Source organism: Pygocentrus nattereri, chromosome 17, assembly GCF_015220715.1.
Source record: "Pygocentrus nattereri isolate fPygNat1 chromosome 17, fPygNat1.pri, whole genome shotgun sequence".
Taxonomy (NCBI): Eukaryota; Metazoa; Chordata; class Actinopteri; order Characiformes; family Serrasalmidae; genus Pygocentrus; species Pygocentrus nattereri.
Window position 1 is genome coordinate 22,806,979 of NC_051227.1, and position 18,939 is coordinate 22,825,917.

At 37.9% G+C, this 18,939-nt stretch overlaps 1 protein-coding gene across 1 annotated transcript in view; it reads right to left on the reverse strand.

Moving 5' to 3' along the window:
- Positions 1–11,499: 11,499 nt before the first annotated feature.
- trpc4b (transient receptor potential cation channel, subfamily C, member 4b) overlaps positions 11,500–18,939 on the reverse strand; it is a 38,292-nt gene continuing 30,852 nt past the window's right edge. Inside the window, exons 7-11 of the mRNA XM_017708566.2 lie at positions 18,206–18,401; positions 17,867–18,058; positions 14,542–14,583; positions 14,296–14,385; positions 11,500–12,933 (exon numbers count right to left, since the gene is read on the reverse strand). Coding sequence (XP_017564055.1) covers positions 12,373–12,933; positions 14,296–14,385; positions 14,542–14,583; positions 17,867–18,058; positions 18,206–18,401 — 1,081 coding nt within the window. The 3' untranslated portion in view covers positions 11,500–12,372. The remainder of the gene's footprint in view (positions 12,934–14,295; positions 14,386–14,541; positions 14,584–17,866; positions 18,059–18,205; positions 18,402–18,939) is intronic.

The window sequence follows — 18,939 nt, forward strand, 5'->3', positions numbered from 1 at the left end:
GTGGTTTTCTTCTATAATCTATTGATGGAAAGCATGAAGCTATAGAGATAAACACTGCTGTGATTAGGGGCATTAAGCCACATTCGGTCAGAGAAATGCAAATTGATGTTTATAACATTGCAGACCATTCATCTTTTGTGGTTGTGTCAGAAGTGTTTCTGCTGGTCCAGCATCTTTCCTTGATCGTTTATCACCCGTTGTTGCCAGGAAAAAAGACATTTTTCTTTCCCTAAGAAAATCTGCATTTACTGGCAACCAGTTTGAATATAAGAAAAGCATTTTGGAGGAGAAAGGGGAGTAAACGTTGCCCCTGCAAGTGTGAGGCTGCAGCAAGCTAAGGATAAATCAGCTTTATATAAGATAAGAGCTGCTCTCCAGATGTCAGCTCCACATCTCAGACACAAATCAATGCAACAGAGCTCCAGATCTGCTCGTATGTTGGATCCCTCAAGCAGACTCTCCTGGATTATATCAGTATATAGCTCCACATCTCAGACACAAATCAATGCAACAGAGCTCCAGATCTGCTCGTATGTTGGATCCCTCAAGCAGACTCTCCTGGAGTATATCAGTATATAGTGGTGTGCATGAGATGAGAGGTGCTGGATTCTGTGGCTCCCTCTTGTGGCAAAGCAGGGGCTGATTTCCAGCCACAGGCACATTTTTCACTGAAATGCAGATGACAAATGTAACTCGGGAAGCCCGCTCTGTGCGAGGTTGGAAAGAATGAGAAAACCCCAGAGTAGATGTCTTCAGCACATTTAAATATGTCAGACAGTCTTTAGAATCAGTAACACTAGACTGGACTAGTGAACCCTTAAAAGATTAAAGAGATTGAAGACAGAAATGATAAAAAATAAGCAGCCAAATAAAAAACGCAACCCAGTCCAGAAGGAGGCTCTAACCTCCCCCTTCCACTTTATATATACAACGGTCCAAGCTATTGTTTATGATTTTTACCTACATTGACCTCTAGTGATAGTTTGCCAGCTATGTAGTCTTTAAAGGGCAATTCCACCAATTTTATCAGAATATTTGCGTAAATCGTATGTACAGTGTCATTCAGTGGTTTGATATGAACTGGTTAATTGTAGAGTCATTGTAGAGTTGACTACAGTCAACATGGATTTCTTTACGGTCGTGGGGATGATCACAATGTCTACAGCATTGTTTTTTTCAATTTTGTTTTCTGTTTAAAACCACCAGTGAAACTGCACTCATCCCGATGATGATAATTAATGTTAATGATGATAAAAATTGTGAAAAATCTGAAAAAATATGCTTTCTTGGAGCACTGTGTTGCCTTACAATGTGTTTTAAGAAAAAAAAAGTGTTTTAAATCAAAACTTCAGGCAGCATATTGAGGGAGCTTTTAGAGGCATTAACCTCTTCAGACGTCTGGTTCCTATCACTACCACTGTGAACAGTTCTGAATCAAGAGGACAAAGTAATACAAGTAACCAGCAAGATCTGAGGTTAAACAGAGTAGATGAATGTTGGTTAACTATTTGGCAAGCAACACTGCTGCTCCTTTTATTTGTGTTATAACTGCTTATTAAAGATTTTGCATGGTGTTAATAGAATCTAATTAATAATCACTAACAAACTAATCTTAAAACATTATTACACTCTGCTTTTTGTAAAGCAGTTCCCGAAACGTGCAATTCTAGAATTCATTCTCATATTCTCTCTCTCTCTCTCTCTCTCTCTCTCTCTCTCTCTCTCTCTCTCTCTCCTTCTGATTTTATTGCTTTAGACAGGAATGTACAGGCTAGGCTGCAGTTACAGCCATGTTAGGCAAACAGAGAGTAGAGACTCTGGTAGTAAATATTTGCACTAAATCAACCTACACTTGTATAAATAAAGGTTCCTTTCCTGATTCTTGGCCTGAATGTACACATGTAGAAAAAAAACTTTGATTGCTAAAGAAACTTTACATTAAATGGAGGTTCTTTAAATGTTCTTTACAAAAAAGGAACCCAAAGTGATTCCTGTCTGGTATCACTCCAAAGAACTTATTTTGGCGCCTGGAGAGGGCCGAGTTTTTCGACATGATTAGAGAGGGGAGGGGGCGACGAGTAAAGAAAAATGGGTTGCAAAATATACTGAAACGTGGAATTATATATTCCCTGTTTGAGTGGAGCGACCGGTGATCTGTCCTCCTGTGACCAAGTGTGAGTGATGAGATAAGTGGCGTAACTGTGCTGTCCTAAAGTGAACTCACCTCTTTCTGTACATCCTCACAAGCTTTAGCAGTGTTAAATCACAACTAAAGTGCTGTTACAGTGCTAAATAGTCATATTTACGTATTAGTACATTAGTACACCAAGAAACAAAAGTGAAAGGAAGAAGTGTTATTCATTCGAGTTACAGCCCTGATTTAAAGGAAAGTAAACTGAAGAAGCTGTGAGGCACTGGAAAGCGTGAGAGCACTCTCTTTACAGACTAGCTGTTTTTAGCAGCTGGCTAGCTTGAAGCAGCACTCTGTCACTCGCACAACACAGCGAATTGATGATACTGTAGATCAAACAAGACACAAAAGTACCGCTTTTAGTTTAACCGTAACTGAAAGGAGGACTCTCTTTGTCTGGTGTTGATATATTGCGGTTCACCCCTCAAGTTCCTATGGAGAAATCCAGATGTCTGCTTGCTGGTCTCTGAATATCATGATATGCTCTGACATGGATGTGGTAGGACTGATGCCAGTAAGGCGGTGTGATCCATCACTGACGTACCGAGCCAGCTAATGTTTGCTATTCGTACTAAGTTGATGTTGTTGAGAAACTAAACAGTTTAGCTCTGTTGTTGGCCACTTGTTTAGCATTTTCATGACTATTACCTAACTGGTAAAAACAGCCAGACACTTTCTCCCACTCTCCCATGGCAGATTTGTGAAATGCTCCACTGTTTGGTGAATGCTTATCATATTCTTACCATAAAGGATAGTTTAAAACAGTGATTAACCACCCAGGAGCAAAAATCAGCCTTCAGACTTGAAAGAAATAATGATTTGACATTTATCTGCGACATGTATCAATATCAAACGATATGAATTTTGTTTATTGTGGTAACATTTTGGGCCATATCACCCAGTTCTGCTTCCACAACCCTTACCTAAACCTTGGGTCTATACTCTGATCGTTTCCTTATGATTCCTATGAATACCTCAATAATAAATCAGCAATTCATGCTAAATACAGACCGACTGACCCTCTATTCTGAAATGAAGATTGGTAGTTAACATGTTAACATGTACATAGAAGGTATTAGCTGCTGTCATATGGGCTTTATCTGAATATGAGGTCTGCATTAACAGTGCTAATTAACAGTTTCTAACCTGATAGACAATCTCATCACATTTGTCTTCCTAAAAATTTATAAAGCATTTAAGCAATAGCACAGCAATAGGCAGTCATTTAATTATCAGTTAGTTTGGTCAATTCAAGGCCATAACCTGTTTCCGCCAGATATCAATGCTAGATAGTGAATAGTGAAATAGTTAACATGTAGAATCCCAGTGATTCTCACCTTTTACTGCATCTGGAACTGCAAGAAGCTTTTACATTTCTTTAAAATAGCTATTTTGAGAGTTCTCTCACTGCCTATGTTCTGGTCTAAAAGCAGTAATGCTTTAAAAGAAAGGTTTGCATGGATTTTAGCAGCACTCCTCACCTGCACTAGACACAAATAGGTCTGTCCTTCATTGTTTTTGCATGCTAATGTGAATTATATGTCCACTGTTTAAGGTATATACTTTACATTGATTAAGGAGCTGTAACACACATTCATGGCAAAAGAGGAAAGCTTGGAATTCGCTGTCCATTTTCACAGCTTCCACAAGGTGGTAGTAAATTCATAGCATAAGACTGAGCTGCAGTACTGCTGCATTTCTAACTGTATGAACTAACAGATGGATTGTTGTGAGGTTGTTGAAGAAAGGTGCTGATGGCCAGATGTGTTCCTGAGAAATAGGAGAATTTACACAACAGTATAATGCTCTAGTATAATTAAACTCTTAAATGTAAAGGTGCCAGAAACGATGCTTTAAAAGAACAATGTTTGATTCTGTAGAAATTGTTAGAAAGGCTTTGAGACAAAGAAAATTCATTGTACACTTAGCAAGCATGTGTATGAAAATATATGCAAAGCTTACATGTTACCGTTATGAAGTCTTTATTTTTTCATTGACCATATCATGTAATGCACAGCACACTAAAGCTAGGTATAATTGTAAATGGTAACTGACAATGCACAGCTTCTTAAGTACATATGTTTCCATAGTTACAGTTTTGAAATGAGTGCTAATGGATTGCATGATTACTGCAGAGTAACATGACACTTTCGCTGTCATAAGGGCTTAAAGCCACTACAATAATTAAGGCTGATATACTCAATGTAGATAAACTGCATAGTTTAACAAACTAGGCATCAAGTTTGTTCTGTCATTATATACAATACTGGGCTCAAGTCAGAGACCACTCTTATTTATTAACATTTCAGTCAGAATGCCTGTTAACTACAAGTTATTGATCTGTCAAATGATGTGTATGAAGAAATTAGATACAAGATCATCCACTTGCCTAAGGAGGGGGAACGCTTCATTTTTGAGAGACAGCAAAAAATCAAGCTGCACTTTTGATTCAGATCTGACAAAATCCACAGGTGTGTTTGTCCATCCTTCCACTGTGAGAAGACAACTCAGCACTGAGTCTGAGAGAATGTGTAGCTGACAAAAACCCTCACTGAGAAAAGATGAAAAGTGGACCGTCCCAGAGTCCAGACCTCAACATCACTGAATGACTGAATGTGTTTGGGATTACTTGGATGGTGAGATACAAAGAAAACTAAACCAACGATCCCACTTTATAGAAAGTATCTCTAAAAACACTGTAACTACTGATGATTTAGTCAGTGTTACAGATGGTTTACAGAAGTACAGCCTATATAATTACATATGTGTATCAACTTCAGTTTTGCCTCATGTAATTACACAAGTGTTAGTTACACTTTAAAGTAAGTGAACAGTTCCTGTGTAGTTGTTATGTAGGTACTGTGTGATAATGCAGTGGTAATATAGACATTGCTTTGGGGAAATGCAACGCATTTATTTAATGATGCAATAATTTCCTTTTTAAGATGATGGGACGTCTGCTGTACTGTTACATTACAGACAGGTTTAAAGCTAAAACTGGTTACAGTGTCACAGCACTAGCAACATAAATGCTAGCTAATTGTTAGGAAAGCTGGCAAATACAGTGTAATAATGTCTTAATGTAAGTTATTACATACTTCATTTTACTGCTGAAGAAACAGCCATTTCAGTAATTACAATGTAGTTACATTGTTGTTGCACATGTTGTTCATATGCAACTCCTCAGTTGTTACAGACGCTTAATATAAAATGTGACCAAACCAACTTCTAAGACTGAGCTTTGAACGTGTGGAGCAATATCCCTCAAGATTTCTTTGAAAAAGTGAAAGCAAGTCTCCAAAAAAAGGAGCACCTGCAGCGGAAAGGCTTTATCTGAAAACATGGCAGCTGAAGAGTTTATAGCTACTCTTACAGTAGCAGATGAGGGGTAAAAGACAAATATAGCCACTTGTGATACTTAGTATCTTTATACATGACCCCATGAGAAAGATTTCTTGTTTCTTGGCAAGTTTTATCAGTCTGGAAAATCTGATAAAAAAACAAGGCTTAATTGACTTTCAACATTTTATAACCTGTTTCCGCCAGGTATCAATGCTAGATAGTGAATAGTGAAATAGTTAACATGTAGAATCCCAGTGATTCTCACCTTTTACTGCATCTGGAACTGCAAGAAGCTTTTACATTTCTTTAAAATAGCTATTTTGAGAGTTCTCTCACTGCCTATGTTCTGGTCTAAAAGCAGTAATGCTTTAAAAGAAAGGTTTGCATGGATTTTAGCAGCACTCCTCACCTGCACTAGACACAAATAGGTCTGTCCTTCATTGTTTTTGCATGCTAATGTGAATTATATGTCCACTGTTTAAGGTATATACTTTACATTGATTAAGGAGCTGTAACACACATTCATGGCAAAAGAGGAAAGCTTGGAATTCGCTGTCCATTTTCACAGCTTCCACAAGGTGGTAGTAAATTCATAGCATAAGACTGAGCTGCAGTACTGCTGCATTTCTAACTGTATGAACTAACAGATGGATTGTTGTGAGGTTGTTGAAGAAAGGTGCTGATGGCCAGATGTGTTCCTGAGAAATAGGAGAATTTACACAACAGTATAATGCTCTAGTATAATTAAACTCTTAAATGTAAAGGTGCCAGAAACGATGCTTTAAAAGAACAATGTTTGATTCTGTAGAAATTGTTAGAAAGGCTTTGAGACAAAGAAAATTCATTGTACACTTAGCAAGCATGTGTATGAAAATATATGCAAAGCTTACATGTTACCGTTATGAAGTCTTTATTTTTTCATTGACCATATCATGTAATGCACAGCACACTAAAGCTAGGTATAATTGTAAATGGTAACTGACAATGCACAGCTTCTTAAGTACATATGTTTCCATAGTTACAGTTTTGAAATGAGTGCTAATGGATTGCATGATTACTGCAGAGTAACATGACACTTTCGCTGTCATAAGGGCTTAAAGCCACTACAATAATTAAGGCTGATATACTCAATGTAGATAAACTGCATAGTTTAACAAACTAGGCATCAAGTTTGTTCTGTCATTATATACAATACTGGGCTCAAGTCAGAGACCACTCTTATTTATTAACATTTCAGTCAGAATGCCTGTTAACTACAAGTTATTGATCTGTCAAATGATGTGTATGAAGAAATTAGATACAAGATCATCCACTTGCCTAAGGAGGGGGAACGCTTCATTTTTGAGAGACAGCAAAAAATCAAGCTGCACTTTTGATTCAGATCTGACAAAATCCACAGGTGTGTTTGTCCATCCTTCCACTGTGAGAAGACAACCCAGCACTGAGTCTGAGAGAATGTGTAGCTGACAAAAACCCTCACTGAGAAAAGATGAAAAGTGGACCGTCCCAGAGTCCAGACCTCAACATCACTGAATGACTGAATGTGTTTGGGATTACTTGGATGGTGAGATACAAAGAAAACTAAACCAACGATCCCACTTTATAGAAAGTATCTCTAAAAACACTGTAACTACTGATGATTTAGTCAGTGTTACAGATGGTTTACAGAAGTACAGCCTATATAATTACATATGTGTATCAACTTCAGTTTTGCCTCATGTAATTACACAAGTGTTAGTTACACTTTAAAGTAAGTGAACAGTTCCTGTGTAGTTGTTATGTAGGTACTGTGTGATAATGCAGTGGTAATATAGACATTGCTTTGGGGAAATGCAACGCATTTATTTAATGATGCAATAATTTCCTTTTTAAGATGATGGGACGTCTGCTGTACTGTTACATTACAGACAGGTTTAAAGCTAAAACTGGTTACAGTGTCACAGCACTAGCAACATAAATGCTAGCTAATTGTTAGGAAAGCTGGCAAATACAGTGTAATAATGTCTTAATGTAAGTTATTACATACTTCATTTTACTGCTGAAGAAACAGCCATTTCAGTAATTACAATGTAGTTACATTGTTGTTGCACATGTTGTTCATATGCAACTCCTCAGTTGTTACAGACGCTTAATATAAAATGTGACCAAACCAACTTCTAAGACTGAGCTTTGAACGTGTGGAGCAATATCCCTCAAGATTTCTTTGAAAAAGTGAAAGCAAGTCTCCAAAAAAAGTGTGGAAGCTGAATAATGTGATATTATATTGGGCTGTCAACATGAACATAAAACATCATAAACACTACTAAAATTAGACACATGTGATTATTCACAGTTAACTACATAAACTAAAGCCGATATGTGGGGTTAATTTAATTGTTTGAGTGGTTTAGTCCATGTAATTTTCAGTTAAATGTATCTTTTCTGTTTTATTTTTTTAACCTATAGTTAATGGCCATTTAGGCTGGAAATTAAAGAAATAAAGGAGGTCTGACTTTTGCACAGTGCTTGGTTAATGATCAATAATAAAGTAATAGAGAATAAAGTGCAGAGAATAAAAGCCAGACATTGAAGCACAGGCAGCAGTGAAAATGCTGTTCTTTGAGTTCAGCTATTGCTTTGAAAGTGAGCTATATGACAGTGAACTGCATAATCTAACATGGCAGCACTGACTCTACATTATACTTTAGAATAATGTCATCAGTTCAGTTATGATAGAATTAATAGTCAAATCTCAGAATATCAACTACTTTTTTGGAAAAAAAAGGCTTGTTACATTTTCACTGTATTTGTTTATTTGTATTTATCTTACTGATATATGGTGTTTTTTTTTACAAGCAAAAGCTTTAAAAAAGAGAAATTTAAAGTGCCATAACTGCCCATAGTATGCTCTCTCTCCAGCAACATGTGGCTTTTTATTGTAGTCTTTGGGAAGCCAGAGATAACGTTCAGTATCTGATCTTTGAAGCACTGTGGATTGGTGGAGAAAAGCTAGAACAAGGCCAGATCATTTGAGTCAGTAGAGCATGATGTGCCCCTTCCAACGAGTCCTGGATCGCATTAGTACCCTTCAGGGAACCAGAGATATCGAGCCCAAAATCACCAGGCTCCTCACCTGTTGTCTCCTGTGAGGCTTCCTTGTTGTTGGCATCATAAAAACGTGATCAGCAACTAGACGTCATAAAGCTTACAGCAACATGGCAGAGTACTAAAGTTGACTGGTGTGTGCAACCGCTAATTGTGTTGATGTTTTAAGTGAAAAGGACGCAGCCTCTGCAGCAAGCTACTTTAAAAAATAACATTTGTTTGCAAATAAATATTTGATTAACGTTAGGCCTTTACCAACTCTACCTCCTTTACCAGTCCTAATGAGTTGTCTTTAGGAACTGTCAGCTGATGACATTTCCAGAGTGAAATGAATTCTCTGACTTGTCCTACCTCTCAACAATCGTGGCCTGAGCATCTGGAAATGAATCAAATTGGTGCCCACAAAGCAGGCGAAGCTTATAAAAAAAGATATCAGACCAGCTTGCAGTTTCCATTGTCAAATATGGCTATAAAGAATGGCAGTTATGGGGAACCAGTTGGATGACAAGGGAAGATCTGGAAGATTAAGAAAACATAGCTGTAAAACCCGTATGGAAGCATATCAGTATCAAAACTAAAATGAAAGTGTAATATGTAATATGGCAATGTATTTGTATGTTTGCATTCAAAGTTCCCATGTGGAGCTCAAAATGAAAATTCAGATTCAATACGCAATTTTAATTTGCTATTTGGTATACTAATATTGACATTTGATGTACACAAAGATTTAGATGCTTTATCTTTATTATTTTAAAATGTATTTCCAGAACTGCACATTTATGCTCAACTTGATAATGCAATAATTGTGTCAAAATGATGAATTACATTTTAATTACCTTATCTTACATTTTAATGCATTACATTTTAATGCATTTTAACTCTCTAATAATGCATTTAAATTGCCTTATCAAAGAGAACACCAAGCCAGAAAGAGGGCAGAATTTAAATATAAATGGGAAACAGCACCTCTCTTCTTTGTAATTACTTATTGTCACCTACTGCTAAAAGCATTTGACCAGATTGCATTTTCATTTTCATGGTCTTCCTAACCTGTCAGGGTGGAGCCAACAGCACCTGCAGCGGAAAGGCTTTATCTGAAAACATGGCAGCTGAAGAGTTTATAGCTACTCTTACAGTAGCAGATGAGGGGTAAAAGACAAATATAGCCACTTGTGATACTTAGTATCTTTATACATGACCCCATGAGAAAGATTTCTTGTTTCTTGGCAAGTTTTATCAGTCTGGAAAATCTGATAAAAAAACAAGGCTTAATTGACTTCAACATTTTTACGGCCCACCTTAAACAATACAGTAGTTACATTCTGGTGCCTCAATGCATACAAATATTACAGCAGCACCATTTAAGGTGGAGTGGAAAATTTGGAAAATACTTTCAACAAGGTGTTGGAAACATTAGTCAGAGATTTTGGTTGGTTATTTGAGTTACTGCTGCCTTTCTATCATCTCAAACCAGTCTGCCCATTCTCCTCTGACCTCTCACATCAACAAGGTATTTTGGTCCACACAAATGACCACTCACTGGTTATTTTCTCTTTTTCGGACCATTCTCTGTAAACCCTAGAGATGGTTGTGCGTGAAAATCCCAGTAGATCAGCAGTTTCTGAAATACTCAGACCAGCCCGTCTGGCACCAATAACCATGCCACGTTCAAAGTCACTTAAATCCCGTTTCTTCCCCATTCTGATGCTCGGTCTGCACTTCAGCAAGTTGTTTTGACCACCTCTACATGCCTAAATGCATTGAGTTGTGGACATGTGATTGGCTGATTAGCTATTTGTGTTAACAAGCAATTGAGCCAGGTGAGTGTGGCCAGTGAGTGTATTTCTCTGCCATCAACTCACCTGCTAATCTGCTATGTGAATTATGAAGGGCTGCCGAATTAAGCCAGATAAAAGCCAATGTTAAAAAGGCCCCCATTAGCTGATTTTACCAGCTGTCTGACAGCTCACTGTGTCACACAAGTCTATACCAGGGATTTTTTTTTTGGGTACCATTTAATGTTTTAAAAGAAAAGCAGAACATTAGAGACCCTATGCTGATTTCGGTTGAAAGAACTGACACAGTACAAATATCTGTGTGTACCAGTACAATTACAATTAGATCATTTTATGAATACATTTTAGGTAACAGATAAAGTGGAACACAGCAATATATCCACATCTGAAGCTCACTTTGCAAGTTATCAATAGCCCACAATGCTGGATGAATCTCTGTCTGCCACGCCAGTCATCCATGGTTGGCCGATATGGACAATAATTTCAACCAAGTGATTAATCAAACATGTGGCAGATTTTTCTATTTTAAAGATTCTTCTTGGTTCATGTATAAAGACAAAGTAATTATCACAAAACAATACTTTACTGTGTTTCGCTCCATCTTCTAAAGACCGATCAGCAGCCATTTTTTCATATAAAGCCTCTTTTAATAAGCATACTGTTGGCCTTGCCCTGATGGAATGACTGACAGGTTGGGAAGACCATGGAAATGAAAATGCAATCTGGTCAGATGTCATAGAATAAGAACTGTAGCCGAGAATATGTAATATGCCAAGGGAAGAGGCCCTGCTTCCCATTTACATTTGAATTTTGACATCTTTCTAACTTGGGTTGTTAATTTTTGTGTAATTGAAATGTCAATACTACTATACCAAATGGCAAATTAAAAACACAGTATTGAATGGAAATTTTAAACTTTGGGAATGGGACATTTTAAATTTTGATTATATATAAATTTTGATAAGCATATTCAATTAGTATATCGCTGTTGTCGGAACAAAACCTTGTGTCTCCAAAATGGAAACTTTACAGGAGAAGGAAAAAACCTACTGTACTTTTCAAAGTAATTTTGGGCCGTTTCTTTTGGTTCATTTGCCATGAAATTTACATACAATATATAGGGCAACAGGCATTTTCAGATCATGTCAAAAACTGAAAAACGGCAAAAATGGAGATACAAGGTTTTGTTCTGACAGCAACGATATGCTTCTGTAACCCCTCATAAGGTATTCACCCACCTTAAGTTAATGATAGTTTGCTAGTTTCACCTCAAAAATCAAGTTGTTATAAACCTTGGATTTCAAGTGGTTAATGAAGTCTTCCTTTTTTATCTTTTTTTTTTATCATTTATCAAAATACAAAGTATTTTAACTTTTTGAAAGGTGACATTCTATACATGAATTGTTATTCATTATTTTGGTCAATTTGTATTATTTGGCCTTTTAAAAAAAACACTTCAGTAATTATGTAAACAACTAGTAGATTACTTGATTACTAATATATTTGATAGTGACGGCTCTAAATGTTATCATGTATTGGTTGATGGAATAGAGATTATTGCCTATACCTGGAATTTGTTTTTGCCTGACTATAACTATTCCATTACCCAGAAAGATGAAAAGCCATTGAGGAGCGACTAAGAGTGTATGATAACACAGTGAAGCCTAATAAAAAGAAATATTACAAAAACAAGTTTTCTGCATCACTCGGGCTGCTCATACTGTTCTTTTTTCCTTTCTCTGCAGAGATACATACATAAAGTATCACTGCTGGTCCAGAAGGTGAATGTGAACGTTATTCATTCTTCGTCTGTTAAGTACAGCTGATTAATTCCACACACCATTTCCCTGAGACTTTAGAAGGACATATATCCTCAGATGCTGGTTCAAAGACACAGCTCTGGTTTTGAGGTCTATTTTTGACCTTAAAAGGTGAACTTGTTCAACAAGTATCTTCAAGTTATGTGTCAGTGGGTGAAAGAAAACAGAGCTGGACTGCATTCGACAATGCAACTGGTTCTTGCTCTGGGTCCTCCACCTCTTCCTCCTCTTCTTCCTCAGATAGGCACGTTGATGCCTCCTCCTCTATGTGCTTCTCAGTCAATGGCTGCTTGTGCTTCTCCTCTGTGCTGCAATCGGATTGGTCAATATCCAAATCTCCAGCCTCTTCTAAGACTGAGTATATGATGTTTGTGCTGGCATGGCTGTTCGTTCCCTGTTGAGGCTTTTGGAAGAGGCCAAAGTCAGATAAATCCTTGGGATAGTCCTTTCTGGCCAGATCTTTGGTGGTCATTACAGAACCGTTGAGAAGGCTGCTTGGAGGCCCCAGCAGTTCATTGCTGACCTCCAGCATGCTTGGCTTATTCTTCTGAAGTAAGGCTGTGGAGCACTGGAGCAAATGGTCTGGGTATGAAATGTTTGATGTCGATGTCACCATCTTAGGACCAGGCACACATGTTTGCTTTCCCTTCAGCATTCCTAGAACTTCATAGCGGAAACTGGAGATGTCCTGTTTCAGCTCCTGGAGAGGGTTAAAAAATAGAGCCGTGACCAGTTTGTGGGACAAAATCTGAGTATGTGTGAATGTCACAAGTAGTTTCATTATTCAGCTATTTATATATAACTTTGGCATATCTGCACAATCAAACTCTCATCTGGCTGGAGTGCTTGTAACATCAGGAGTCCACATACTTTATATGTCATGTCGGGTGTTGAAATCTACACCTATTTAATGAATGAAAGCCATTGCTTTCACCTGTTAATACCCAAAGGCAAATATGGTCATTTATTATAAGAAAATCAACTCCAATTTATTGGAGAAGGGAAGTTGCTCTGTACCCTATCTCAACTGGACAGTTATTATGAAACCATGAGATACCTGCTGACACTACTGTACAGGTTGTAATATGCCTCTAACATGTGCTCACTTTTGATTGATCAGTGGCAGGCAAGCTATCTAAACAACAGTTTGGTCAAGATGAAAGTGAACTCCATGGAGAGAAAATGTTGAGTTATATCTCAAAATATTCCCTTTTTTTTATTTTTAACTAGTATCTTGAAATAATAACAAATTCTCCCTAAAGTTTGAGACACTATATCAAAAATGTGTTTGAGTAATTATTTTAGGACGTTAGCCTAATATTATGAGTTGCTAAGTCAGTATTTTGAGATATTAAAGCAATATTTTGACATACTACCATGATTTCTTTCTCTTCCTCCTATTGAATGAGCTTCCATATACATTATATTGCCCAAAGTATTCGCTCGTCTGCCTTCACATGCATATGAACTTGAGTGAGAGCCCATTCTTAATGCATAGGGTTTAATATGATGTCGGCCCACCCTTTGCAGCTAGAACACCTTCAACTCTTCTGGGAAGGCTTTCCACAAGGTTTAGGAATGTGTTTATTGGAATTTTGGACCACTCTTCCAGAAGCGCATTTGTGAGGTCAGATACTGATGTTGGACGAGAAGGCCTAGTTTGCAGTCTCCGCTCTAATTCATCCCAAAGGTGTTCTATCAGGTTAAGGTCAGGACTCTGTGTAGACCAGTTAAGTTCTTCCACACCAAACTCACTCATCCATGTCTTTATGGACCTTGCTTTGTGTACTGGTGCGCTGTCAGGTTGAAACAGGAAGGGGGCAAAACAGCATTTCTTAATGTACTAAAGACTAATTAAAAGTGTATCATGCATCATCAAGTAACAGTCAGGTTGGTGTGGGATCATATTTAGAAATTTTGTGAAAAATAAATAAAAATAATACAGAGCTTTAGGATGTCAGGCAGGTCAGTTTCCATTTTCCAGTTTCCATTTTAATTGGAATGTCAGTTCAGCTCATGTCTTCATGTCTGACAGAGACGAAACTGAAAACAATTTCTTTACCTTGAAGTTCTCTTCTGTGAGCCCCTCTTTGGTCTTGGCATCTCGAATCATGGCTGCCACGTATCTTTTCACCAGGTTTCTCAACACCTCCTGCACATGGACACAGGTGTTGATAGCAGACACTTACAGAGGTGCAACAACAAGGAATTCACGTGTGCTTTAGCTGCAGGTGATTCACTGTCATTCAGGATTAACTGTGAAATATTTCAGCTTGTTCTTTCAGTTGAAGTGTGGATTTCAACACACCTGATACTGGTGACTGAGTCTCACTTTCTCAGCAGCTCTTCTCTAAGAGAAAAGAAACATTAGAGAAATAATTAGGGCATTGAAAGCAGTATTTATCACTGATGATTCCCATAAAGGTCTCTTATTGGAGTGAAAATGGATGTAGTAGCTTTTAACAGAAGGGATTTCATCCTCGAGAGAAGCTGATAAACGATCATTTCCTGTCAGGCTGCAAACACATCTTCATCATGTAGAGCTGCCAGATTCCAGCTGTGAGCCATTTTTGCACTTGAATCATCAGCTTAGTGACTTATTCTTCTTGCTTTTTTTTTCAGCAAATCCAGCCTTTCATGTTTGTAAGTCCTAAACATTTGTAAAATCTTTCAAAGCATCCAGCATTTGATGATGACAGCCCAATTAAACCGAATGTCTTGCTGGCTATACATTCAGAAACTTTGGTGATTTAACTTGTATAAATCAGGCACCAGTTGACTTCATAGTAACATCATGAACATAGTAACATGAGCATGTGGAATTGGAGCTTCTAAGTGGAAAAGATGCACAAGGTCTCTTTTATAGTTGGATGCACTGTGATTTATTCTCAGTAAGCAGTGAACTTACAATCATTGGTTCCCAGAAGAACCTTTCAGTGATTCAGTAGTTCTTTAGAGAATAATTTATGTAAATGAGGTGTTTGAGTTTGACAAATGTTTTTAGGTTTTAAAGCCCTCCAACTAATGCAGAGGTTCTAGGGAGAACCCTTAAATAATACAACACTTCTGGTTCTCTAAAAACTTCTCTATTCAGTGGGTCTTTAAAAAACTAACCCCCTTTATTGGCACCATTATTTTAAGAGTGTCAATTGAGGAAAAAGCTAAAGAAAAATTTAATTATCTGCTCTGTTTTGAAACAATAATAACAAAAATGTAGCATATAAACACTGCTAAAGTTCCAAAATACACAATTTACTCTCAAACCCATACAGTCTATATATTGAGGCAAAGCTGCCAAAACAGCCCATTTTAAATATTTATATACTCACCGGCCACTTTATTAGGTACACCTTGCTAGTAAAAGGTTGGACCCCCTTTTGCCTTCAGAACTGCCTTAATTCTTTGTGGCATACTTTCAACAAGGTGTTGGAAACATTCCTCAGAGGTTTTAGTTGATTATTTGAGTTACTGTTGCCTTTCTATCACCTCAAACCAGTCTGCCCATTCTCCTCTGACCTCTCACATCAACAAGGCATTTTCGTCCACACAACTGCCGCTCACTGGATACTTTCTTTTTCGGACCATTCTCTGTAAACCCTAGAGATGGTTGAGTGTGAAAATCCCAGTAGATCAGCAGTTTCTGAAACACTCAGACCAGCCCGTCTGGCACCAACAACCACGCCACGTTCAAAGTCACTTAAAAAACCTTTCTTCCCCCCATTCTGATGCTCGGTCTGCACTTCAGCAAGTTGTCTTGACCACCTCTACATGCCTAAATGCATTGAGTTGCGGCCGTGTGATTGGCTGATTAGCTATTTGTGTTAACCAGCAATTGAACAGGTGGACCTAATAAAGTGGCCAGTGAGTGTATATTAATGTATGTTATAAATTGTTTATGTGAGGTCATGTCTGCCTATTCAGCTTATAGCAGTTTAGCTCCACCCTTTCCGGGTTGAAGTTATAAGGAGAGTTTCAGACAGATCGCTTTTTGAATGAGGCACAATACAGGGCAGCTAGTCAGAAAAAAAATCTCATTTATGTACACTATATGGCCCAAATTATATGGACACCCTGCTAATAATTGAGTTCGGGCATTTTGGCCGCACCCATTTCTAACAGATGTATGAACTCGGAGCTTTTGGGAGCTTTTATAGTGAAATGGAAGCATCTAGGAGCAACAGCTCAGCCATGAAGTGGTAGACCATGCAAACTCATATACCGGGACTCACAGGCCTTATGAAATTAGTTTGCATAACTGAACAGCTGCACAGAAGCCTAAGATCAAAATATGTAATATCTCGCATTGACTGGAGTGTGTAAAGAACACCACCACTGGACTCTGGAGAAGAGTAAATGTTTACTTCTGAGTGACAAATCACGCTTCCCTATCTGGCAGTCTGATGGATGATTCTGGGTTTGGCGGATATCAGAGGGACGTTACCTACCGAAATGCGTAGTGCCAAGAGTAAAGTTTGGTGGAGGAGGGTTAATGCTTGTTTTTCAGGGATTAGGCTTGGGCACTTAGTTCCAGTGGGAAGGAGGCTGCAACACCTCCTGATTTCTGGATTGCAACTGTTAAAAATAATATAGATAAAAATAATAATGAGTTTGTATCTTTATATTGTCTAAATCTGTAATAGCCCTGCTTTGTTTAGGTGAATGCTATTTTCTCATTACATTGAGCTGAAACCAGCTGGTTAATGTAAAATGTTGGGTAACATCATTGGGCATGTTACATATCGCTGCTGGCAGAAGAAAACCTCGTATCTCCATTTTTGTTGTTTTTCAGTTTTTGGCATGATTTGAAAATGCCTGTTGTCCTTTACATTGTATGTAAATTTCGTTAAGAATAGACCAAAAAAATTACCCAAAATGACTTGGAAAAACATCTGGTTCCATTGACTCACAATAAAAGTAAGTAGGTTTATTTCTTTACCTGTAAAGTTACCATTTTGGAGGTTTTCTTCTGACAACAGCGATATATGCTGCATAGAATCTCAGCACCACCAACTTAAACCCCCTTCCCATATCCCTGCAGACCCCTGACGTCAGCTCCACTGAACACCTTTGGGATGAACTGGAATGGTAATGCGTGAGCCAGGCCTTCCCACTCCCATGCTTTTGGAATGGGATGTCCAACAAGCTTATATGGATGCAATGTACAGGTGTCCACATACTTTTGTCCATATAGTGTATATGAATCTTGAACAACACCAGCCTGTTTAATTCTTAGGATATAGAGAGGAAATTGTCATGTAAAAATAAACTACGACTGTTTTCAGAACATGAAACCACACAATGCCACACACAAGTGGACTTCCAATGGATACTTAAGGGTTGATCTAAATAATAAACTAATTTCTTTAAGGTTAACAAAGAACAAGCCTGTTTTTTACCTGCAATGACCTGCCCATCAAATTACAGCAGCAGGTTTCTGAAGACGTCTCATGACGCACATCTTATGATACAAATTGCGCAGAAGGGCACTGGGAATTAAATTAAGGCTATTCTGGTGAATAAAAGCCAGTAATCGCCTGCAGTCTATTCAACTTTCAGCAGTTATTGTTTAATGAGCATTATGGAATTATTTGGTTTAAAAAAAGGACAGCAAATATGGAAGGAAGGAAACTCACCCCTAACACTCCAAACGTCTCAGTCCTCTTTGATTTTAGTTTGAAAATGTGTATCTTAATCCAGGTAATGAGGTACCATATGGACTTGGGGCTGGGGATAATGTTGAAAGGTGCTGGCAGTGTTCCTCCTTCTTCAAAATAACTCATCCACAGTTTAGTCCTGGCAAACTTCCACTCGATGTCAGCGTGATCCTAAACAATGCAGATGCGCAAGAGTGATTAATCACAATGCTCAATCAATATAAACTCACTTAATTCACAGCCGTAAAGTAAGAACATAAATGTAATGATAAACTATGAGTGCTTTGTCTGTGCTTGGCTGTCTCAGGCAACACTTACAGCGATGTGCTGATAGGAGTTGTTCATCATGGCGATGAGCATGTTGAGCAGAACCACCAGAGAGATGACGTTGTAGGTGCCAAACATGGTGGCTCCCACAAACTCTGTGAACTTGTGGTCTGCTTGAACGTTGGTGACATACAGACTGATCAGCCCGAATATGGACCAGAACAAAGACTGCAAAGTCTCAAACAAGCTACGAGCACAAAGAGAGAAACAGTTAGGAAATAAGCACAATCTGTATAAATCATCAGTTATGCAGTGGCTCTTTTAACTCCTACAGATCTAGAGTTATTACTGTTGTTTTGCTGTAACATTCACAGTTGTAATCCAAAGTTTGGGCACCCCTGGTCAAATGCCATGTTCTGTAGAAGTGAAAATAATTAACACGTCCACTACAGATACAAATTTGTCACATTTAATGCACCATAATGCACAACATACACAATTTTGCAGACTTTAATGCACTTTAATGCACAATCTGCACACTGTAATGTGTACGCAGTTACTGTCTGTTTGCTGAAATTAACATATTGGGGCAAAATAAAACTAAATGTGGCCTGTCAACTCAGCAAATACAAAGAAATTGTGCACTAAATTGGAAGAAAAATGTCATATTTAAGTGTGTTCTCTGTAGAGGATGTGTTAACTTATTTTCAACAAAACATGCCCAGAGGTGTCCAAATTCTTTCATAATTCTGCATACAGTATAGATTTTTACATGATTAATAACA